At 44.2% G+C, this 23,646-nt stretch overlaps 1 protein-coding gene across 2 annotated transcripts in view; it reads right to left on the bottom strand.

The window, feature by feature from the left end:
- SLC13A3 (solute carrier family 13 member 3) overlaps nucleotides 1-23,646 on the bottom strand; it is a 70,087-nt gene that overhangs the window by 38,260 nt on the left and 8,181 nt on the right. For both annotated transcript variants that reach the window (XM_033914964.1, XM_033914965.1), the window contains exons 2-4: nucleotides 15,329-15,594; nucleotides 13,185-13,348; nucleotides 1,623-1,689 (exon numbers count right to left, since the gene is read on the bottom strand). In XM_033914964.1, the coding sequence (XP_033770855.1) occupies nucleotides 1,623-1,689; nucleotides 13,185-13,348; nucleotides 15,329-15,594 (497 nt within the window). The remainder of the gene's footprint in view (nucleotides 1-1,622; nucleotides 1,690-13,184; nucleotides 13,349-15,328; nucleotides 15,595-23,646) is intronic.

Here is a 23,646-nt window from a genome sequence, read left to right as displayed (position 1 = left end):
ATTCATCTGAAACTGTTCTGGAAAATGAAAGATGAAATCTGATTGCTCATGGTGGGCAAATTCTCTTACACACATTCTCTGCCCTTCTCTCATAAGATTGGGAGTTGCAAGATCAACAGGCTCTTCTTACACCTCAACCCATATTAGTTACTGTAAAATGTTTATATTGATGTATTGATTAACTATGGAGTACAGATTACTATTGATGGTTTACCTAAGATTTAATCACTTGGCACCAAGTATTTGCAGGATTGCTTGAGACCTTATGCACCTACCAGAGATTTGAGATTTTCTACACAGTCAAGCTTGGTTGTTCCTTCTCAGAAAAGATTGCATTATGAGTCCAGAAGGAATAGTGTGTTCTTATATGCAGGACTGTCAGAGTGGAATAAGCTGTTAGTGTATTTAAGGCGTATAACAAACTCGTCTGAATTTAAGCGAATGTTTAAAAAAACATCTTTTCTGTAGTATGAAATACGGTGCTCGGTAATGTTGGGTTTTAACATGACAGCAGATTCTGTTTTGTGAGTGTGTCTGTTTTTATTATTATTGTTTTATTATGAAGGTATCTTTGTGATCCGCCTTGGACAAAGACGGACTAGAAATAATAAATTGAAATTGAAATCCCTGCAATTGTTGCTTTTTATAATACTTCTCGTAGGGGTAGCAAGTTTTGTCCCTGTTCCGGCCCCATTCCTGTAGACTCTGCCTTAACCGCACAAGCCTTGAACACTTATGATTTTAAAGTGGTTGAGGCTTGTGCAGATGAGGACGGATCTTAGGCATTGGTGGAATGAGGTATTATGACATCACAGTCTGAGCTCTAGAATGTTGCTACTTATGATTTCAAAGTGTTTGAGGCTTGTGCAGATGAGGACGGATCTTAGGCATTGGTGGAATGAGGCATTATGACATCACAGTCCAAGCTTTAGAATGTTGCTACTTATGATTTTAAAGTGGTTGAGGCTTGTGCAGATGAGGACGGAGCTTGTAGGAATGGGGAAAAGAACTCGCGGAGACGGGACGGGAAAATGAGCTCCCGCGGAGACGGAGAAAAATTTGTCCCTGTGTCATTCTCTAGTTCCTAGCTTATCTTTGCTTTGAAATTTTTATTTCTTCAAGTGTTTTTTTTTTTTTTTTAAGTCTCGGGATATTTGTGTACAAGTGTATATTGCTTGGTGATTATTATGCAAAATGCATAAAAATAAATTTTTTTTTAAAAAAAAAGGAAATGAAAAATTACTCCAGATCCTGTATCTTCAAAAAGCAATTATATTCATATAAATCTCACTGGGATATGATTACGGACCGCCAACAGGTTAACAACTCACCTGTTTGTTCCAAGAAAATCTATTTTTGGAGGCGATAGTCTGATCAAGAAAGATTAGAAAAGACCTCCTGTGGATGTCTATGACTGCAGTGAGTGAATGTGGCAGGGGGCTGATTAACCGTTTGAGCAATTTAAGCAATGCAGTGCTGAGACCTTTTAATCTCTTGGCCAGAATTTGTTATTTCCAGGACTTGATAAATGATAGAAAAGAGCAATTGTTTCAAAGATGATTTATGACCCTGAAATCTCAACAACAAAAAACAAAACACCCCACAAGAATGATTGTACTTACTCCTCGTTAAGTGTTAATAATTGCATTTCAGTTGGCACACTGTGAAGTCCATATTCTTGTAAAGCAGCTGGAATACAAAAGTTACAATTTGAAATTATGTAAATTTCTATATGTACATGTGGAGGGTTATATTACCACAGGGCATCTAGTGCCATTGTAAGAGGGGAGAGGCAAGGGGGCGGTCTGCCCTGGGCACCATTTTGCCTCTTCCTCTCTGCCCCCCCCCCCCCCACTCCTCTCCTTGCCACGTGCATGCTCTTTGCCTTCCCCCCATGCCTTTTTTACTTCCCCTAATGCCATATCACAATAATAAATTGACGTCTTGCACTTCAAAATATATAATGCAATGTAACAGAGGGTATATATCAAACCGATATTAGGAGATGGTCAGCCTTTGGCCACCCCTTAATTGCCCTCAATTTTATATTTTTATCTTCAGACCCTCAGAAATGCCACCAGATGTTCAAAAATCTTTCATAACAACTGGCTTTATGCATCCAGTCTTCACCGGGTCACTTTTAACACTGTTTTCTTAAATTAAATAAATGTGCTAAACCTTCAACTTAGCGGATTTGAATAATGTGACTACTATGTTCATACTTAACTTGGGTGGTAAATGGTAAGGGATAAGTACGCCGACATGTTTCACCCTTAGGGGGTTTCCTCAGGGCCACAATCCCTTAGCTGAAGTTTACATCACGTGACGCGACCAACGAGTAACTATTATCTCTTTCTGAGAGGAAACTATCTTGATAATAGTTACTCGGTGGTCGCGTCGCGTGATTTCAGCTCAGAACATGCGCAAGCGCTGCGCAAGCTCCCAACGTGTGTACGCGCTGAACGCATATGCGCCGCACTCTCCAACATTTCTCTGCCGGCCACAGAGCTATGGGCGCACGGAGCCACGAAGATTGAAGTGCGCATGCGCGCTAAGGGTATTATTATATAGGATAAAAAGGTTTAAATATAAAATCATAAATGTTCAAAGCTTATGCAGATTAAGACAGAGACCTCAGGGACGGGGCAGGGATGGGCCCCAGAGTCTGTGGGGATGGAGCAGAGATGGGGGACAAACTTTGGCCCTGTGTCGACCTCCATTCCGTACTTCATACCGCAGTTTTCCAAGATTTCTTTAACAATTCACAGGTACATGTGCACAGATGGAAGCTTGTTCCAAGTCCTGTTGCTTAATTTCCGCAACTCAACTCGGTGTGATCAAATGTCAGGATTTCACAACACCAAAAGAACAAAAATAAACCCAACTTTTGCATTTCCAAAGGGCAGCTATCTCTACCAGAATGCAGATTGCGCTTGCCCTGTCAATCCATTAAGGATTGATTAGTTTACCTTTTTGAAATGACAAGTCTGGCCTTGACTAAATTGTCATTTCTCATATCACATTGTACAGATTAAGGAAAACATTACAATAAGAGTGAGGTCAGTACAATGCATTAGGTTCATGTGAGATAAATATTAAATTTTCATTATAAGTAACCCCCTAAACCAGGGAGTCCTAAACAAACGGCATGGGAATATAAGATCCTGCCTATAGAGCTTCCAGACAGAGTGGACATATAATAATAATAATAACTTTATTTTTTCTATACTGCCATAATCTTGCGACTTCTAGGCGGTTCACAGTGAAGATTAGCTGTACATTCAGCGAATTACAGCGTACAGATAAAGAAGAGGTCACTGGGCAGTCAGTGATTACATGGTGCAAATTGGCAAGAGGAAAGATATACATAGGTTACAGTATAATTTTGACATGTTACATTGAAATGGTTGAAAAGCCAGCGAATAGCTGGATACAAATTGTGAAGAAGACATTGAACGGTCAGTGATTACAGGATGCCGTTAATGAGGAAGAGTGGATTCAGTATGACGAGCGGTGGCTTTGAAAGGGGGGGGGGGGGGAGGGAGGAAGTCTGGCTAGGAAATGAATTTATTGAATAGGGTGGTCTTTATTTCTTTCCGAAAGGCGCCGTATGTCAACCTGGCGCCATCAATGAAGTAGCCTAGCCAAGTTTGCTGCCTACCAGCTTGAAACTTGAAAGTTCTATCCAGAAAGGTTCGGTATCTGCAACCTGCGATTTTCGGGTAGGCAAAGAGGCTGTGATTTCTGGTTGTCCTTGTGGGGGAGTAAAATTCGAAATGAGGTAGTAAGTAGTTGGGGGCCATTCCCCACACCAGTTTATAGCAGAAGCAAGAGAATTTGAATAGGATTCGTGCCTCAATTGGCAACCAGTGCAGCAGTCTGTAGAAGGGACTAACGTGGTCACTTTTCTTTAGTCCGAATATTAAGCGGACGGCAGTGTTTTGAACTATTCTTAATTTTCTCACGGTTTTTTTGGGTATACCCACATAAATGATGTTGCAGTAGTCCAGGGTGGATAGAATCAATGACTGTACCAGTAGTCTGAAAGATAGCGGATCGAAATATTTTTTTATGGTTTTTAGTTTCCAAAGTATGGAGAAGCACTTTTTAGTCACCGAATTTGTGTGTTCAGTCAAGGTCAAGTGGGTATCTAAGGTGACTCCTAGTATTTTTATCGTTTTAGATATTGGGTGGTTGTGACCGTTTAGATGTATCGTTGTTGTAGTGATTTTGTCCTTTGGGCTTGCCAAGAAGATTTTCGTCTTTTCTGAATTCAGTTTCAGTTTAAAATTGATGGTCCCTGGGCAAAATTGATGAGGCATTGAGATAGGGTTACCAGATTTTCCCGAAGGAAAATACGGACCCATGGCCACGCCCCCAGGCCCACGCAGTTCCGCCTGTGTCACACCCCATTTCGCCCCACAGCCCCACCCCCAGATGGCACCCGCGCATGTGCGGACACGACGCAATGACCTCACGCACGCTACATCCACGCATGCGCAGATACCCCTTCCCAGTGCGATTTTGATGGGATGCTTTTCAAAACCCGGACAAAGTGCCGGGTTTCGAAAAGCCGTCCGGACCCCTCAGATACGTCCTCGAAAAGGAGGACGTATCCGGGGAAATCCGGATGTCTGGTAACCGTACATTGGGAGATGAAGGGGCTGTTTATTAAACTGTGCTAAGCAGATAGCGCATGGATGTCAGTATGTGCTACTTTGTTCAAGTACTGCATGGTGTGTTGGTCGATAGGAACTGGATGAATGGGCATGGACTACGCCAGGGGTAGGCAATTCCGGTCCTCGAGAGCCAGAGCCAGGTCAGGTTTTCAGGATATCCAAAATGAATATGTATGAGATGGATTTGCATGCACCGCCTCCTTGAGATGCAGATCTATCTCAGGCACATTTATTGTGGATATCCTGAAAACCTGAGCTGGCTCTCGAGGACCGGAATTGCCTACCCCTGGACTACATATTACAGTTAAGGGGGGAAGGGAATGGGAACTTGTATACAGGTAGTCCCCGAGTTACAGACGCCCGACTTAAGTACGACTCATACTTAAGAACGCGGTTGTGGCTTCATTTGATGTCATTGAGCAGTATTTCCCGTGGCATAGACTCCTACACTTCTCCTGCAGCAGATTCAGGAATGATGCATGGCCACATTAAGAACAGTGTGTGGTTGTGCATTCTGTACCTTAGAGGGAACACTGGCAGGGACAGTTGGCCCTTTTGTCAGCTGGAAGCAGAGGAAAGCAGCAATAAATTTAAAATCTGCAAGTTTTGAGTTACATACAAATCCGACTTAAGAACAGCTTTAAAAATGTAACTTTTTCTTAACCCAGGGACTGCCTGGGGCATTCAAAGCAGTGGGCACTGCAGGATTGAATGACTTGCCCAGGATCAAAAGGAGCACCACTGGGATTTGATCTCACAACCTCTAGGTACAGAGGCAGCAGTTCTACCGGTGAGCCATGCCTTCAGTCTAGCCTAGTATGCCAATTCTAATTGATTGCCAATTGATGATCCTGTCAGAAGTAATTGCTGCTTTTTATGGGGACGGGCGGGGATGGAAGTAATTCCTTGCAGGGACGGGTGGGGACGGAGAGGATCCTGATGGGGACGGGTGGGGACGGAGAGGATCCAGGCGGGGACGGTTGGGGATGGGTGGGATTTCTGTCCCCGCGCAACTCTCTAGTTCAAACCCACGCTGCTCCTTGTGACACTTGGCAAGTCACTTAATCCCCCCACTTCCCCAGGTACATTAGATAGATTGGGGGGGGGGGGGGGGGGAATGCCTGAGCTCCCCTGGGAGACTGGTATAGAAAATTAAATAAATAAATTTTTTTTAAAAAAAAACATAAGTGGGAAAATATTTCAGGGGTAAAACTTGTCATAGGCATAAAAAACCTTATACATTGGGAGATGGTATAAGTCTTAGGCAATGCAGGAAGAATAAGAGAAAATTACTTCAAGCGCTTTCAGATGCTAATTACTTCATTTCAAAAAAGGCAGGTATGTAGAGCAAGTATCACATTGACGCGGTGCCCAGCGTTTCATCGGAAACGGCTGCTTCAGGATATGCTGGTAGATAAAGATAAAGTAGATAAAGACAGGTTGTTCACCCACTCCAAGGTAGGGAGAATGAGAGGGCACTCTCTAAAGTTAAAAGGGGATAGATTCCGTACAAACGTAAGGAAGTTCTTCTTCACCCAGAGAGTGGTGGAAAACTGGAACATATATATAGGGGAAAACACCCTCCAGGGATTCAAGACAAAGTTAGACAAGTTCCTGCAGGTAAGGCTAGTCTCACTTAGGGCACTGATCTTTGACCTAAGGGCCGCCATGTCAGCGGACTGCTGGGCACGATGGACCACTGGTCTGACCCAGCAGCGACAATTCATATGTTCTTATCAATTACGAGGTATTAATTGCCAATTATCAGTGCCGATTAGACTTATTATACAATTAAGTTGTGTGTGCAAATCGGTTGTATGTACAACGTAAGGTGCCATCTACAGAATTTGAGGGTTAATGCTTCCTTTTGTGCAATTGATGCAGGTGCACTCCTGCTTCTTCTAGTGACGGAACATGGTACCGTGTCATGCATTGACTGTGTGGCTCACTGGTAGAGCTGCTGCCTCTGCACCCTGAGGTTGTGAGATCAAATCCCGGTGCTGCTCCTTGTGACCCTGGGCAAGTCACTTAAGAACATAAGAATTGCCACTGCTGAGTCAGACCAGTGGTCCATCATGCCCAGCAGTCTGTTCACGTGGCGGCCCTCTGGTCTAAAACCAGCACCCTAACTGAGACTAGCCCCACCAGCGCACATTCTTGTTCAGCAGAAACTTGTCTAACTTTGTCTTGAATCCTTGGAGGCTGTTTTCCCCTATAACAGCCTCTGGGTGAAGAAGAACTTCCTTAGGTTTGTACGGAATCTATCCCCTTTCAACTTTAGAGAGTGCCCTCTCGTTCTTCCTACCTTGGAGAGGGTGAACAACCTGTCCTTATCTACTAAGTCTATCCCCTTCAGTACCTTGAATGTTTCGATCATGTCCCCCTCTCAATCTCCTCTGTTCGAGGGAGAAGAGACCCAGTTTCTCTAATCTTTCGCTGTACAGCAGCTCCTCCAGCCCCTTAACCATCTTAGTCGCTCTTCTCTGGACCCTTCCGAGTAGTACCGTGTCCTTCTTCATGTACGGCGACCAGTGCTGGACGCAGTACTCCAGGTGAGGGCGTACCATGGCAAAACTGTGTGCAATTCTGGAGGCCGCATTATCGCAAGGATGTGCTGAGACTGGAGTCGGTGCAAAGAATGGCCACCCGGATGGTCTCGGGACTCAAAGATCTACCATACGAAAAACGGCTTGACAAATTACAGCTATACTCGCTCGAGGAGCGCAGAGAGAGGGGGGACATGATCGAGACGTTCAAGTATCTTATGGGCCGCATCGAGGCGGAGGAAAATATCTTCTTTTTCAAGGATCCCACGACAACAAGAGGGCATCCATTGAAAATCAGGGGCGGGAAACTACGAGGTGACACCAGGAAATTCTTTTTCACTGAAAGAGTGGTTGATCGCTGGAATAGTCTTCCACTACAGGTGATTGAGGCCAGCAGCGTGCCTGATTTTAAGGCCAAATGGGATCGGCACATGGGATCTATTCACAGGGCAAAGGTAGGGGAGGGACATTAAGGTGGGCAGACTAGATGGGCCGTGGGCCCTTATCTGCCGTCTATTTCTATGTTTCTATGTTTCTATGTTTCTATGACACAGGCGGAACTGCGTGGGCCTGGGGGCGTGGCCATGGGTCCGTATTTTCCTTCGGGAAAATCTGGTAACCCTATCTCAATGCCTCATCAATTTTGCCCAGGGACCATCAATTTTAAACTGAAACTGAATTCAGAAAAGACGAAAATCTTCTTGGCAAGCCCAAAGGACAAAATCACTACAACAACGATACATCTAAACGGTCACAACCACCCAATATCTAAAACGATAAAAATACTAGGAGTCACCTTAGATACCCACTTGACCTTGACTGAACACACAAATTCGGTGACTAAAAAGTGCTTCTCCATACTTTGGAAACTAAAAACCATAAAAAAATATTTCGATCCGCTATCTTTCAGACTACTGGTACAGTCATTGATTCTATCCACCCTGGACTACTGCAACATCATTTATGTGGGTATACCTAAAAAAACCATGAGAAAATTAAGAATAGTTCAAAACACTGCCGTCCGCTTAATATTCGGACTAAAGAAAAGTGACCACGTTAGTCCCTTCTACAGACTGCTGCACTGGTTGCCAATTGAGGCACGAATCCTATTCAAATTCTCTTGCTTCTGCTATAAACTGGTGTGGGGAATGGCCCCCAACTATTTACTACCTCATTTCAAATTTTCTTTTGTATTTGCGCTGCTGTTTTCCTTGTGGAATCTCTTTAGTGGAACCCTTTTTTTGTTTTCTGTTCAAGAAATTAACTTATAAGCCCCCTCTTTTACTAAGGCTGACGTGTCCATTATATTATATGGATGAACCCTGCTTCCAAAGCCTTCCATCCCCGTGGGAGTCCCTTTGGCTAGAGGGGGGTTCCCGTGGGAGTCCCGTGGGCCAGAGGGGGGTTAGGGGGGATTCCCATGGGTTAGGGGGGGATTCCCACAATCCCTGTTCCCATGCAGACTTCTAGTTTGAACCTACCTCAGGGTGCTGAGACTGTAGCTTTAACCACTGCGCCACACTCTCTCATTACGGTGTTTGTGGGAGGGGCTCTGAGGCTTTTTCCTTTGTAACCTCTCACATTGGATGGCTTAGATGTCTGTAAAGCCTTTGCATTGACAGAAAGTTGATTATTTGCTTCCACTTTATTCTATGTTTTCTTTGGAGTGTGGGGGGTTTTTTTAGTAGAAGGGGGTAGTTTGTGTATTATATGATCCTTCCACACTTGTGTTTGGTGATCTGTTCTAGTGTATTACTTATGAAGGGAATTTTTAAAAATAAAGTAAAATTCTGGAATCTCTCATGGCACACCCGGAATCTCTACGGGGCATACCACTGTGCCGTGGCATATAGTTTGAGAGATATTGCCTTGACTTAAAAGAAGAATATTGCTGCTCTCATTTCAGAAATCAAAAGATTCTCTCTGCTATTTACTGCCAAAGAAATGACATGAATTCATCATAAGAGCATTTCAGGAGATACGGCAATATAAGATAGTGTGGTAGTTTCATATTCACCTCCACATGCACCTAGCATGTGTGCAGACCAGAGTACCCCAGTACCCTGACCACATCGCACCCCTCACAAACTCGCCTACCCCACCTTCTAAGTCACAGGTGTCAAAGTCGGTCCTCGAGGGCCGCAATCCAGTCGGGTTTTCAGGATTTCCCCAATGAATATGCATGAGATCTATTAGCATACAATGAAAGCAGTGCTTGCAAATAGATCTCATGCATATTCATTGGGGAAATCCTGAAAACCCGACTGGATTGCGGCCCTCGAGGAGGGACTTTGACATCCCTGCTCTAAGTAATTCATTTACAATCCTAGTTACACAGCAAAGAGGACTTTGCCACTTAATCACAATTATGAGCAGAAGAATTACAGGGAACAACAAAATCAGGAAAGGAATTAATGGGACCCGGAGAATGATTCAAATCACCCTCAGGCCAATGCTCAGAACCTAACTGATTAGCGCTGGACTAGTCCCGGGGTTAATCTACGCCAGGGATCTCAAAGTCCCTTCTTGAGGGCCGCAATCCAGTCGGGTTTTCAGGATTGCCCCAGTGAATATGCATTGAAAGCAGGGCGTGCACGTAGATCTCCTGCATATTCATTGGGGAAATCCTGAAAACCCGACTGGATTGCGGCCCTCGAGGAGGGCCTTTGAGATCCCTGATCTACGCAAAATGTTCAGAGGGTTCCAGTGCAGAAAATGCGTGTGCCAAAGTTCGCTCAAATAGCCGAACAGCTATAAATGAGGTCATTTGTTTTCTCTCCCAATGCTCAGAGAATCACCAATGCACCGAATCACCTATAAAATCATCCTTTTGTCATTCAAAATAAAATCTTCTCAACTGCCATTATTTCTTCACAAACTTCTTATCCCTCAGTGCTCTACTCGAACTCTAAGATCTTCAAATCGAAATCTCTTGTTGATTCCGTCAATAAAATAATTTTATTACACACGCAAAATAAACTTCGCAGTAACTGCCCCGACATTGTGGAACTCCCTTCCACAACCAATTCGTGACGAACAAAACCTAGACAAATTTAAGAAAAACTTAAAAACTTTCTTATTTCGAGATGCATTCTGTTCCACTTAATATCTATCCTCTCAATTTCTTTTCTATCTAATTTTGCTCTTTTAAACATTCAATATATCTTATCCCCATCCAACATGTTTCTTCCTAATCCCTCTTTCTCCTTTTCTTACTTACAATGTAACTTTACCCATCCATTCCCTCTCTCCTCACTGTCAAGTCTGTCTTGTTATTGTCGTTAATGTTCACTATACACTATTTAATTTATTTAATATCTTTTGTTTTTTATTTTTTCTCAATTGTTTCTACTCTTACCTGTAAATTTTTTAAATCCAATGTAAACCGTCCAGATATTTACTTGATGGTCGGTATATTAAAATCTAATAAACTTGAAACTTGAAACTCACTAACAAGCCCTGCCTTTACTGCTGGGAACCTAACACCAACTCAGAGCTGGCATTGGATTGATTGAAGGGAGGATTTGTCATTGTCTTCTGCTTAAAATCTGATGGATTTGATTTATTTGAGAAGCAGAAGGAAACCCTCGCTAGCCTCTAAGGCTGTGAATCTACAAAAGACTTCTAAAGTTAGGTTTCTAGATTGGTATGCTGATCTAGATAAGAACATCGTGGTCCATCGTGCCCAGCAGTCCGCTCCCACGGCGGCCCCCAGGTCAAAGACTAGTGCGCTAACTGAGACCAGTCCTACCTGCGTACGTTCTGGTTCAGCAAGAACTTGTCTAACTTTGGGCTATATTCACTAAGCAAACCGATCGGTTTGCGACCACTTAACTATCAAATGTCCCTCTGGCCTGATTCACTTACCTCTCCTGCGATCCCGCTTGGAATCCTTGCATGCAAATGAGGTGAAACGCATGCAAATTGGACAGCGACGCGATTCACTACTCCAAATTTCCGATCCAATTGTGCTGGCCGATCACCTAAAGAAGCGACTGCTGGGGACCAGTTGAAAACGTCTTTCCAACTGGAAGCCCTGCAATCTCTCCTGCCTGCTCGCCACGGAATGCTTCCTTGCTCTGCCCTACATCTTATCTCTTCTGCTCGCCCTCATGCTGCCCTGCTCTGCCTCGATCTTCTCCTGCCGCATCGCCGTTCTCCTGCCCTTCCCCGAAGCTCTCCTGCCCTTCCTCACCCAGTGAGCCCAGGGTTTTAACCCATGGGTTTAAAGCGGGTTAAAACCATGGGCTCCATTTATCTTTAATTGAGGGCGGCAGCTGGCAAAAGCGGGACCAGCTTTTAGGAGCCACGCGGGTTGGGGTCAGTGGAGGTGGCGGCATTTCCTCAAAGTCAAAAGTAAAAAAAAGTTTTTTAAAAAGATTGCTGCTCCTATGGTCTGTGCATGCGCACAGATCACGCATGCGCGAGCCATGCAGGCAGATGGGGGCATTCCTCTGATCGCCCTCATCTGCATGTTTAAGTTTACTGAATCAGTCGGACCGGCCGGGATCGGGGCCTGATCGGGCAGGTTAGTGAATCCAGCCCTTTGTCTTGAATCCCAGGAGAGTGTTTTCCTCTAACTTAATTATTTAATACGCTTAATCAACACCGATAATTGGCATACCACTACTGCTGCTCTCCCTTCAGTCGTGTCCGACCCATGGATACTCTGCAGGCCAGTCCGCCATGCTTCCCTGTTTTCCATGGTTTCTTTCAATTGCTAGATCAGGGGGTGTCAAATGTCAGTCCTTCAGAGCCGCAATCCAGTCGGGTTTTCAGGATTTCCCCAGTGAATATGCATGAGATCTATTTGCATGCACTGTTTTCATTGTATGCTAATAGATCTCATGCATATTCACTGGGGAAGGGAGAGATGAAACCAAGAGGTAGAAAGGGATGAGAGGGAGAAATCCTGCATATGGTGGAGGGGAGGGAGACATGCATAAGGAAGAGAGAGGGAGAAATGTTGGACACAGGGTGAATGGAGAGAGAGAAAGAAATGTTGCACATGATAATGGAGGGGAGGAAGAGAGAGATACTGCATGGAGGGGAATAGAGAGGTTTGGCCAGGGTACAAAACAGGGGGAGGGAGAGAGATGGTAAAGAAACAAATGTTGGATATGGCAGTGGAAGGTAGAAAAAAATAATTTTATTTACTATTTTGTGATTACAATAAGGTTCTTTTATTAAGATGCACTAACCAATTTAGTGCACGCTAAGATGCCCATAGGAATATAATGGATGTCTTAGCATTTAGCATGCGCTAAAAAGGACCCCACTAGGTTAGATTTGAAATGTGTATCCCGCCAGAGCTGGTGTTAGACAGCGAGCGTGAGTAAAGGGTCCTTTTATCAAGCTGTGGTAGGGGTTTAACACGCGTAATACCGCACATTAAACCACCTGCCACGCTAGCCACTAGCGCCTGCATTGAGCAGGCGTTAGTTTTTTTAGCCGGGGGTTAACGCGTGATGAAATGTCTGACGTACTAACCCCGCTAGTGCGGCTTGATAAAAGGACCCCTAAAGACCTAACAGAGAGAGGAAAAGTATTTTTTATTTTGTTTATACCACAGTCAGAGAGGGCAAAGGGGAGTGGGGTGGGTGGCGAGACTACAAAATAAACCTGCCAGGATGTTTGGGGAAAAAAAAAAACAACAACGCCTGATTGGGCAAGAAAAGTGAATCGAATCGAATTTTTTAAAAAATCGATTTAATAGACTGAATCAAATCGAAAAAATTTTTCCCTGAATTGGGCAGCACTACTTTACACTAGTACCCTCTTAACATACAAGCATAACTTGGCACCGAGTTACAGAACTAATTTTCGCATCCATTAATGCCCACTAATGGATGCCCAGTGATCGAATTATTTTCCATATGACCAAACTCTTGTTTAATCACTGGTTAAAAATGAAAATGCTAAAACAGGTGGTTGGTTGACCGAAAAGAGCTAGGTTTACCTGGAACGTCTTCATTAAGTGCTCCGTCCTCCACAGGTTCCTCCTTCTCTCCAAATAAACTCTTGAGAATGGCGTTTGCAATCGGAAGCATCATGGCGGTAGAAGCTGTGTTACTCAGCCACATGGAGAGGAAAGCGGTGGTGAGCATCATCCCTAAAATTAACCTTCGAAACATGCACATTAGGTGGCTTTTAGCCTGCTATTAAGGAGACTTTGTTGCTCTTAATAACAAAACTACCAGACATAACAGCAGAACGCACACTAACCCCCTCTTCTATTAAACTCCGCTAGCAGCTTTTAGCGCAGACAGCCGCGCTGAATGGCCCACGCTGCTCCCGACGCTCATCGGAACTCTATGAGCATCGGGAGCAGCGCGGCTCCCCGTGCTAGAAACTGCTAGCGCAGTTTAATAGAAGAGGCCCTAAACGCAGCTTGTCTCATGGCCAGGGTTGGTCAAAGTACTTGAGTAAAAGCAAAAATACAGTGAAGAGAAAATTACTTAAATGAAAGTACAAAAGGTTCTTGCCTAATATATCCCCACCTTTTACTAAACCGCGAAAGCGGTTATTAACGCATGTAAGTCGCACTGAATTCTCTGCTCAGCTCCCGACGCTCGTAAGGACTCTATGAGCGTTGGGAGCAGCCCAGAGCATTCAGCGCGGCTTCCTGCGCTAATAACCGCTATCGCGGTTTAGTAAAAAGGGGAGGGGGAATAATATTTTTTAAGTAAAAAGTAAAAGCCCCTCTACAATGTCTGTTCACCAAAAATGTCTATTAGCTTCAGCTCCACTTTACAATGACCCACAACTCATCTGTTGGGCTGGAAAACCAGTGACCAGTTCAAACATAGTCGACTCCATTGTTCTTATAAGTTATAGTGACTAAACAGCAAAATTTAAAATGAGAAGATCCACTATTTGCATGACAAGGTTCGCAATAGCAAAATCCTGCTCCCAGTTTTGCTGCTTCATTTGGTTTACTGAGGAACTGTCATTTGTATCTCCTTCCACTCATACTTTTTTTTACTTTTAATTGCAAGCATCAGATGTAACTAGGGAAAAGTAGTAAAACCTGGTGAAATTATGACTTTGGTAAAAGTAAAAGTAACAAATGCTATCCTGTATTTTTTTTTACAAGTAAAAGTAACAAAACATTTACTTAAGAACAGTAACTACCGTATTTTTCAGACCATAAGATGCACCGGACCATAAGACGCACCCACATGTAGAGGAGGAAAAGCCAAGAAAAAAAATTTGATTCAGAATTTTTATTCTTCCTGGTTTTTCCTCCTCTACACGTAGGTGCGTCTGGTGATCTTGTGCGACTGGTGCTGGGAAGCCCGCAGACCATAGCCGCTCAAAGCCTGCAGCCCAAAGCTGCCAGAAGCCGCCCAAACCCCGAAGCCGCCCGCAGCCCCCCAGTACCTTTTTTAGTGCAGTGGTCTAGCGCGGTCTCCTGGACAGCTGCCTTTGTCTTAGAAGAGCAACTTACAATGCAGGAGCGCAACCTTTGCGCTTCCTGCCTGCAGCCAATCACAGAGCGGCGTGACTAGGCAAGAAGTACAAAGGTCGCACTCCTGCATTGTGCGTCGCTCTTCTAAGATAAAAATAGATTCTCATAAAGTAGGAGAAAAGCATTTTAAAACTACAATGACAGAATTAAGAATTTCTCCTAGGACACCTGAAAAATGATAATTAGCATAATTTTAATGCACCAAAATATTCATTGTAACCCGTTCTGGGCTCTTTTGGGAGGACGGGCTAAAAAATCGAATAAATAAATAAATCAAATAAATAAATGTTCTTTTCCACTCTAGTACCTTGCCCAGGTACTGTCCCAAACTACTGGATCCCTTGTTGACCAAGGAATGGATGAGAAGTCTGTTCCTACCAAAACCTTCTGTACCTCTCCACCAGCAGGGGTCAGTCACTACTACAGGAGACCATTGCCTTTCCTCCCATAATATACTGATGTGTATCATCTTTATATTGTACCCAACTCATATTGACTCCAACATGCAAGAAGGTCAGTCCCAAATCTCCTGCACCAAAGCAAAAACAACCTTGGCCAGGCCTTGTGGCCGGCTTGTGGCAAAATACTTATACTGTAACATGATATGTGTTAATATCGGTTCCTCAGATTACCTGGATGGCTTAACTCCCACTAGCATGAGAACTTTAAGAGCAATTCTGCGATGAAGATTCCATTCCTCAATAGCAGCTGCCATGATGAGGCCACTTAAGAAAAGGAAGTTGGTATCTAGAAAGTACTGTGGGCAAACTTTGCTCGAAGGCAGAATTCCCAGGAATGGGAATAAGACAATTGGAAGCAAGGCAGTGACGGCCAATGGTAAGGCTTCTGTACACCAATAAAAGGCCATAAGAAGGACCACAAAGAGACATCTTCCTTCCTAAGAGGAAAAGAAATGAGCATGGGCTGGGATTAGAATTAGGCTTCTGTGACGTCAGCTCTTAATTTTATGCATAAATATTTTTAATCTATATATCAATATTACATAGCAAACATAGTAACATAGTAAATGACAGCAGATAAAGAACCAAATGGTCCATCCAGTCTGTCCAACCATATATTCCCTATAAATTAATGATTTAATTTAAATTGTCCTTTTTCTTAGATATTTCTGGGCCAGAAACCCAGAGCTCTGCCCTGTACTGTGTTTAGATTCCATCTACTGAAGTCTCCGTCAATGCTCACTCAGCCTATCTAAACCATCCCAGCCGTTGAAGTCCTCCCCAGTTCATCCTCAACTGAATAGACCATGCAAGTATGCCATTACTGGCCTTACTTCCTTCAATATATACCCATTATTTTCTGATTAGAGATCTCCTGTGGTTTTCCCATGCTTTTTTGAACTCTGTCACCGTTTGCTCTCCACCACCTCCCTTGGGAGCGCATTCCAGGCATCAACTACCCTTTCCGTAAAGAATAATTTCCTAACATTACTCTTTGAGTCTACCACCCCTCAACCTCAAATTATGCCCTCTGGTTTTACCATTTTCCTTTCTCTGGAAAATATTTTGTTCTATGTTAATACCTTTCACATATTTGAACATCTGAATCATATTCCCCCGTCCCTCCTTTCCTCTAGGGCAGGGGTAGGCAATTCTGGTCCTTGAGAGCCGGAGCCAGGTCAGGTTTTCAGGATATCCACAATGAATATGTATGAGATGGATTTGTATGTACCCCTTCCTTGAAATGCAAATCTATCTCATGCATATTTATTATTGATATCCTGAAAACCTGAGCTGGTTCTGGCTCTCGAGGACCGGAATTGCCTACCCCTCTAGGGTATACGTATTCAGGGATTTATACATTATTTATACATCGATAGTTCCTTCAGGCTCTATCCAGGCAGTAGATAGAAGAGGTGTAATGTAGATCAGTTTTAGAATGACAATATGGAACATATGTACTGTACATAAGGTTAGGAAGTAAAGATCTTTCTCTCAGATACATTTTATCTGTTTTCAGATTAGACGATCTAAAGAAGGGACCTGTTATGGATTACTCTTATGGAGATTAAGATCATAAAGGTCTCATAGTCTAATCAGACTTCAGTGATGGTGGAATAATTCTTTGTATCATTTCACCATGATAGTCAAATGCTTTCTCTTCATAATTAATGGCGCCAACAAAAAAATTGCTAAGAAATTAGTCCTGGATATCATTCTTTTGTTGAATGGGTAAGTCAGCAAAGAGCAAAATTGGTACAAATCTGTTTTTATAACTACACGGCAAGTACTGCAGAATAACAACAGTTCACCATCCAGCTGCATAAACTTGGATCAGATATAATAAAAATGGGTCAGATGCATTTGCTCTGATTACTGTCCAAGGAAAATTACCCACAGAGATTTGGGCCTGCTTTCTCTGCGGGTGATTTTTCGAGATAAAATAGCACTTGCAGTTTTGTATAATCAAACTACACGTGCTGTTCAAATTCCTGCCCTCGCTCCACGTCTGCAACTTTCAGAGAAACATGTGTGAATAATTCAACCATGGGCCTACATTTGGGGAGGGGGTGCTATCAAAGGGTAATAATTACCACAGAAGTCAGCAACCTGCAAAATCTCTGCACTGTAGCTTGAAGACTCCCATGAAAACTGAATAACAGTGCTTGCGAGTCACTTTGCAAGAGGTATTATTCCAGAGGCCCGGAAGCATCAGGCCTCAAAATATGGCCTGATGTTACTGGGCCACATATTAATTGAGCAGCAGTGCTGTCTCCTTACTCCCAAGAAGCACCCCTCCCCGCCCCCCATAACATCCCAATTCCCCCAATCAGCACCCACCTGCACAAAAGCCTGATCCACCATTCAAAAGCCCCACCCATCAAATGAATCCCCCCACCAACCCACATGAGCCTACCTGTATTAGCCCTTGGTGGTCTAGGAAATCCTGAGGCAAGAGCTAACCACAGTCTCTCCTAGGGTGACCAGGATACCTATTCCAGATGGGAGACTTTTTGACCAGTTCTGAATTTCTGCCAACCTCGTCCTGTAGCATTATGGGCCTTCCGCAGCATTCCTAGACTGCAAATACTACACTGCTTTGGGATGTAATTTTAAAACTAGGACTGGCCAAAAAAGTCTCCCTTCTGGAATGAGTAACTTGGTCACCCTAGTCGCTCCTGCCTTGTCTGACACCATTTCCCAAAATTGTGCCCCTAGTGGCATTGTCGCAGTACTACTGCTAGGGGGGCCATATTTCCATATAAGAAAATAGTCTAGTGTACGCTGGACTTGTAAATCAGATGTAGGCACTCTCTCTCATATGTTATTTGAATGCGCTGTTATTAAATCGTTTTGGGTTGGGGTTTGGCAGCGAATGGGGTTTCATACTTTGTTAACTTACAAAATTGTTCAACTGCTTTGCCACATTTAGTTCAGAAATGTAAAGCTAAATTGTTTGACACTCTTATGGGCTTCGCTATCCAGCATATTTTATCAGAATGGAAAAATAGTGTTGCACTTTCCTTTTCAGCATGGTGGTCCAGTATTTGTTTAAAATCAATAAAATACATACAGTAAAACCTTGGTTTGCGAGCATACACTTCCCCCTCCGTATTCGCGGTGGTTAGGGGCAGAGCCGGCCCGCGAATAATATTTGGGCCAGTTCTGCCCCTAACCTCAACTTCCCCCAGATATTTTAAATCCTGAATGCCCCCCCCCCCCCCTGAAGCCTTACCTGGTGGTCTAATGCAGTGATTCCCAACCCTGTCCTGGAGGAACACCAGGCCAATCGGGTTTTCAGGCTAGCCCTAATGAATATGCATGAGAGAGATTTGCATATGATGGAAGTGATAGGCATGCAAATTTGCTTCATGCATATTCATTAGGGCTAGCCTGAAAACCCAATTGGCCTGGTGTTCCTCCAGGACAGGGTTGGGAACCACTGGTCTAATGGGTTTTCAGGCAGGAGCGATCTTCCCACGCTCCTGCCCCGTGCAGATCGCTCACAGGAAATGGCTGCCTTCAGCTCCCATAGTCTCTCGAGCCATTTCCTGTGAGCGATCTGCACGGGGCAGGAGCGTGGGAAGATCGCTCCTGCCCCGAAAACCCGCTAGACCAGCAGTGACTATACTGTGGGTGAATTGGGCGTGATGCTTTTATTACGTTCAGCCGTGCTCAGCGTGAGATGTGCGTATGTTGTGTGCGCTTGAACTGCGGGTGCTTGCATTACATTCAGCCGTGCTCAGCGATGCGATCTGCGTATATTGTGCGTGCTTGACAGACGCGCTTATATGTGCAAGATAATGCTCGTTTATCGAGTTAAAATTTAAGAATATGTTTTGCTCATCTTGCAAAACACTCTACGTGCTATCAAAGATGTGACTGTATTAAAAGCAAATCGTCTTACCCTCCCCCCTCCATACACCTATTCCAGACATATCCATAGTAAAAGACCAAATAGGGCTAGATTCACTAAGCAAACCAATCGTGTACCGATCAGTTTGTGACCCGATTTTCCTCCGACCCGATTCACTAATCTCTGTGCTGATCCGATTCTGATCCATGCATGCAAATGAGGGGAAACGGCATGCAAAGTAGAGGTCTGCACGGGAACGGGGATCGCGGGAATCCCCCCTAACCCACGGGACTCCCACGGGGACTCCCCTCTGGCCCACAGGACTCCCACGGGGACCCCCCTCTGGCCCACAGGACTCCCACGGGGACCCCCTTCTAGCCAACGGGACTCCCAAGGGGATGGAAGGCTTAGGAAGCAGGGTTCGTCCATATAATATAATAGACACGTCAGCCTTAGTAAAAGAGGGGGTTTATAAGTTAATTACCTGAACAGAAAACAAAAAAAGGGTTCCACCAAAGAGATTCCACAAGGAAAACAGCAGCGCAAACACAAAAGAAACTGTGGAATTGATGATCCTGTCAGAAGTAATTGCTGCTTTTTATGGGGACGGACGGGGATGGAGGTAATTCCTTGCGGGAATGGGTGGGGACGGAGAGGATCCTGACGGGGACGGGTGGGGACGGAGAGGATCCTGGCGGGGACGGGCGGGGATGGGTGGGATTTCTGTCCCCGTGCAACTCTCTAATGCAAAGTAGGAAGGGCTGCGATTCACTAACAAAAAGCAGGCATACTGACTGGGCTGGCCGATCCAAAAACAAACAACTACTGAGGACCACTCGCTTGTGCAAAAACCCTGCTCTCAGCCCCAATTCTCTTGCCTTTTGCCGCACCTATACTTTCCTGCTCTGCCTCCCTTCCCTGCAGTGCGAGCCCATGGTTTTAACCCGTGGGTTCAAACCACGGGTTCGCGAATAAAAAAGTAAATCAAAAAGCACGGACTGCAAACACATGTGCAGACCATCTACAGGCAAAGTAGATGGTTTGCACATGCGTCGGGATCGCTCTCCAGCGATCCGTGTCATCGGTGGGGGAGGCATGCCTCCGATTGCCCCCATTTGCATGCAGAAGGTTGGTGAATTAGTCAGGCTGCCTCGGATTACTCACGCATCAGAAGGTTAGTGAATCTAGGCCCAAAGAGTCTTGGAAACAACCAAAGTATGTTATAGGTATGGAAAGCCTTTTGACAAAGAAGCCCCCAGGAAAGAGGGAGACAGAGACAGATAGCCACAGAGATCTAAATCAGACGTTGTTCTGTCCTGCCTCAAGCTAAGACAGCTATTGTATTTTGGAGCTGTGCAAATATCACTGTGTGTTTGCCAGTCCTTTAGCAAACAACATGTCAAGAGAGGTTATCATTCCAGAGTAAAAGCTGAGACTGGAAGAATGTATTCCTTATCAAAAGGTTGTCTCAGAACATCATTAACTACAGGTTTTAAAAAGAAGTTCAACTGCTGAAAGCTAGTCATGAAATGTATTAAGTCAGTCAAATCAAAAGGTATTGCCATATGTGTGTGTGTGTGTGTGTAACATGCGTGAAGGGGCATAATCGAAAGGGACATCTAAGTCCGTTTGCGTCCAACTCGCAAGTCATCCAAAGTTAAAAAAACCAGCCTAGGACACATTTTCGAAAAATACGTCCAAAATTTTTTGGGTTCGAAAATCATCTAACTATACGTCCTGCTGATCTGATCGTCCAAGTCGCTAAATCGTCCATCTTTATACCACATTTTCGTCCAACTTTTTGTCCAAGTCAAAAACGCCTAGAACAAGCCCTGTTGGACGTGGGAGGGGTCTGCAAAGTGATGGACTAAACACCCAGACATGGCACCTAAATAGTGGGGTACCTTACAGGGCACTGCTGTGAACTTCACAAAAAGGGTGCCATGTCATCATCTCACTACAGCTCCTTTATAGGTCACGTTGAGCCCCCCAAACCACCTCCAGAATCCCCTAGACCCACTTATTTACCATCCTAATAGCCCTTATGGTTGCAGGAGCCACTTATATGCCAGTACAAAAGGGTTTTGGGGGTGTATAGGGGAGTGCACATATTTCAGTATCAATGCAGTGATTACAGGGGCTTATGGGCATGGGGCCTCCTCTCCATGAGTCCCTAACCCACCCTCATGACGGCTTAAGCCGCCTCTGTGCTGGACGACTAGGCTTTCCTATGCCAGGCTGCCAGGTGATGATGGTCTGGAGGCTGAATTTTAAAGGTGTGATTATGATTTTTCTGGGGGGGGGGGGGGTTTCGGTGATCACTGTGTTTGCAGTGCTTATCTGGTGACTTTAGGTGGGTTTTTGTGATTTAGACCATGTTTTATATGGTCTAAGTCACAACGTCCAAGTTCCGTCGATCCTGGGCTGTATAACTTTTTTTTTTTTATTATTTAATATTTATTGAATTTTTCAATATAATCAAGCATAAAACTTGTACAGAAAGGAAATTCAGCATGAAATTAATACAATTGAAAAGATATATAAAAGAATATCAAATATAAGCATAAATTTCTACTCAAGTCCTCAATCAGATCCAAGAGGGGTAATAGGCGAATCAAAGTAATTATATTTAAACCAAGCAATAACTAGTTGAATGAGATTAAAGCACCCTTTCTTAAACTAAGCACTTTCTTTCTCCAGAGATGCAGTTGAGAGAAAGGTTGTCAGTTGAGATGGCTCAAAGAAAACATATTTATGAGAATGATAATTAATAACACATTTACATGGATGTCGCAAGTAAAAGGTCGCCCCCAGAGATATAACACCAGGTTTCCTTAACAAAAATTCTCGTCTCCTTCTCTGTGTATCCCTAGCCAAATCTGGGAACATCTGAATTTTACAACCTAAAAATTCTTTGTGTTTATTTTTAAAGAAGAGTCTCAGCAACCAGTTTTTATCTGGTGCGAGAGCTACTGTCAAAAGTAAAGTGGCAGGGGTCACCAATTCTCTATCAGACATTTCCAAAATATTAGATATGTTCATTAAGTCAGGTCCCATTTTCTGTTGTTGTTGGTCTTGAGTTTTATTTGGAAGGTAATAGACCTGCGTAAATGGTGGTAACGACTCTTCAGAAAGTTCCAATACTTCCGTCATATAACGTTTCAACATTTCCCTTGGGGCTATCATAGAAGCCCTAGGGAAATTTATCAGTCTGAGATTATTATTACGAGAGAAATTTTCCATTGCCTCCATCTTCCTTCTTAGGTTAGTATTGTCTTTAATTAATGTCTCAGTAATTTGTTGGGAGACTTTTAATTCTTGACAGACATTCTGTACTGAAGTTTTTGAGTCCTCAAGTCCAGTCTTTAAATTTTTTATCTCAATTTCATGGTTATTAAGTTTCTTTTCTAATTGTTGTAGTTGTGGGTTTATAGATCTTGCCAAATTGGCCACAAGATCCCACAGAGAATCTAATGTAACCTCTCGGGGCTTCTCAATTTGAAAAGGTTGTAAAGGTTGTAATTTTAATTTGGTTAGCTCACCCTCTGGCAGCGTGTCTCCTACGGCAGTCTGTCGAATTCTCTCATCCCCCACTGCTTCCTCCTCAGTCTCCTCGCTCAGACTCCTCTGCACCGGCAGGGAGTCCTGCCACACAGTTCCCCCGTTGTTCTCCTTAGCCTCCGGGAGGAGGTGAACTCCGACCTCAGGAAGTACCTCCTCTCGCGGGGAACTGGTTGACTGAGGGCGTGGGGGAGGTGCCCTTACTTCGGGGCTCAACGATGTCTCCGGCCCCATGGAGAGCGACACAGATGCGCCTCCACCATGCGTCTCCCGCGGGGAACTCCCCGAAGCTGTCAGCGTGCCCTGCATTCTCCTCATCAGTTCCTCGATGTTTCCGAAGACGGCCGTTCTGGAGCGCTGCGAGGCTCCAGCAGCGCTGCGTCCCCTCCTCTTCGGCATTATAACAGGTAAATAGTTGCAGTAGACAAAGATATTTTAAGGAGCTTCAGGGAGAGTGAAGCTCAAACAACTCCTCGTGCGGCCATCTTGGATCGTTCTTCTCTCTCTCTTTTGAGCTCGGGCTGTATAACTTTCGGTTATACATGCTGTACGACTAAGTCTAAGCCGGCCCACGTCCCGCCCAACTCCCGTCCTCAACACTCTTCCTGAAATGCCCCGTTTAGCATTGGTCATTATGCGGCACTATAAAGGCCTAGGCCGTTTTTAAATACGTCCAAAACCCGGTTTTATTATCGGCACTTGGACGTTTTTGACTTATGATCGTCCAAGTGCCGACTTAGGCTGGTTTTTGGACGTTTTTCTCTATGAGCCCCATAGAGTTTAAAAAAAAAAAACCCCAACAAAAACAACATTAATGGGGGGAAAAAATCCCCAAGTCAGGAAAAATTGAGGGAAAATTAAAAAATAAGCCAAATTTTTGGGACTGTGCACATCTGTTATATCCTTTCCCCCAACAAATTAACCCCCTCTTTTACAAAACCGTAGCGCTTTTTTTAGCACCAGCCACGATGGTAACAGCTCCGACGCTCATATGAGCATCAGAGCTGCTATCGCCACAGCCGACACTAAAAACTGTGCTACAGTTTTGTATAAGGGGGGGGGGAGGGGCAAA

The sequence above is a fragment of the Geotrypetes seraphini genome, chromosome 11 (genome assembly GCF_902459505.1).
Source record: "Geotrypetes seraphini chromosome 11, aGeoSer1.1, whole genome shotgun sequence".
NCBI classification, from domain to species: Eukaryota; Metazoa; Chordata; class Amphibia; order Gymnophiona; family Dermophiidae; genus Geotrypetes; species Geotrypetes seraphini.
The sequence above is the reverse complement of the archived record's forward strand: the minus strand, read 5'-3'. Positions and strand labels throughout refer to the sequence as shown.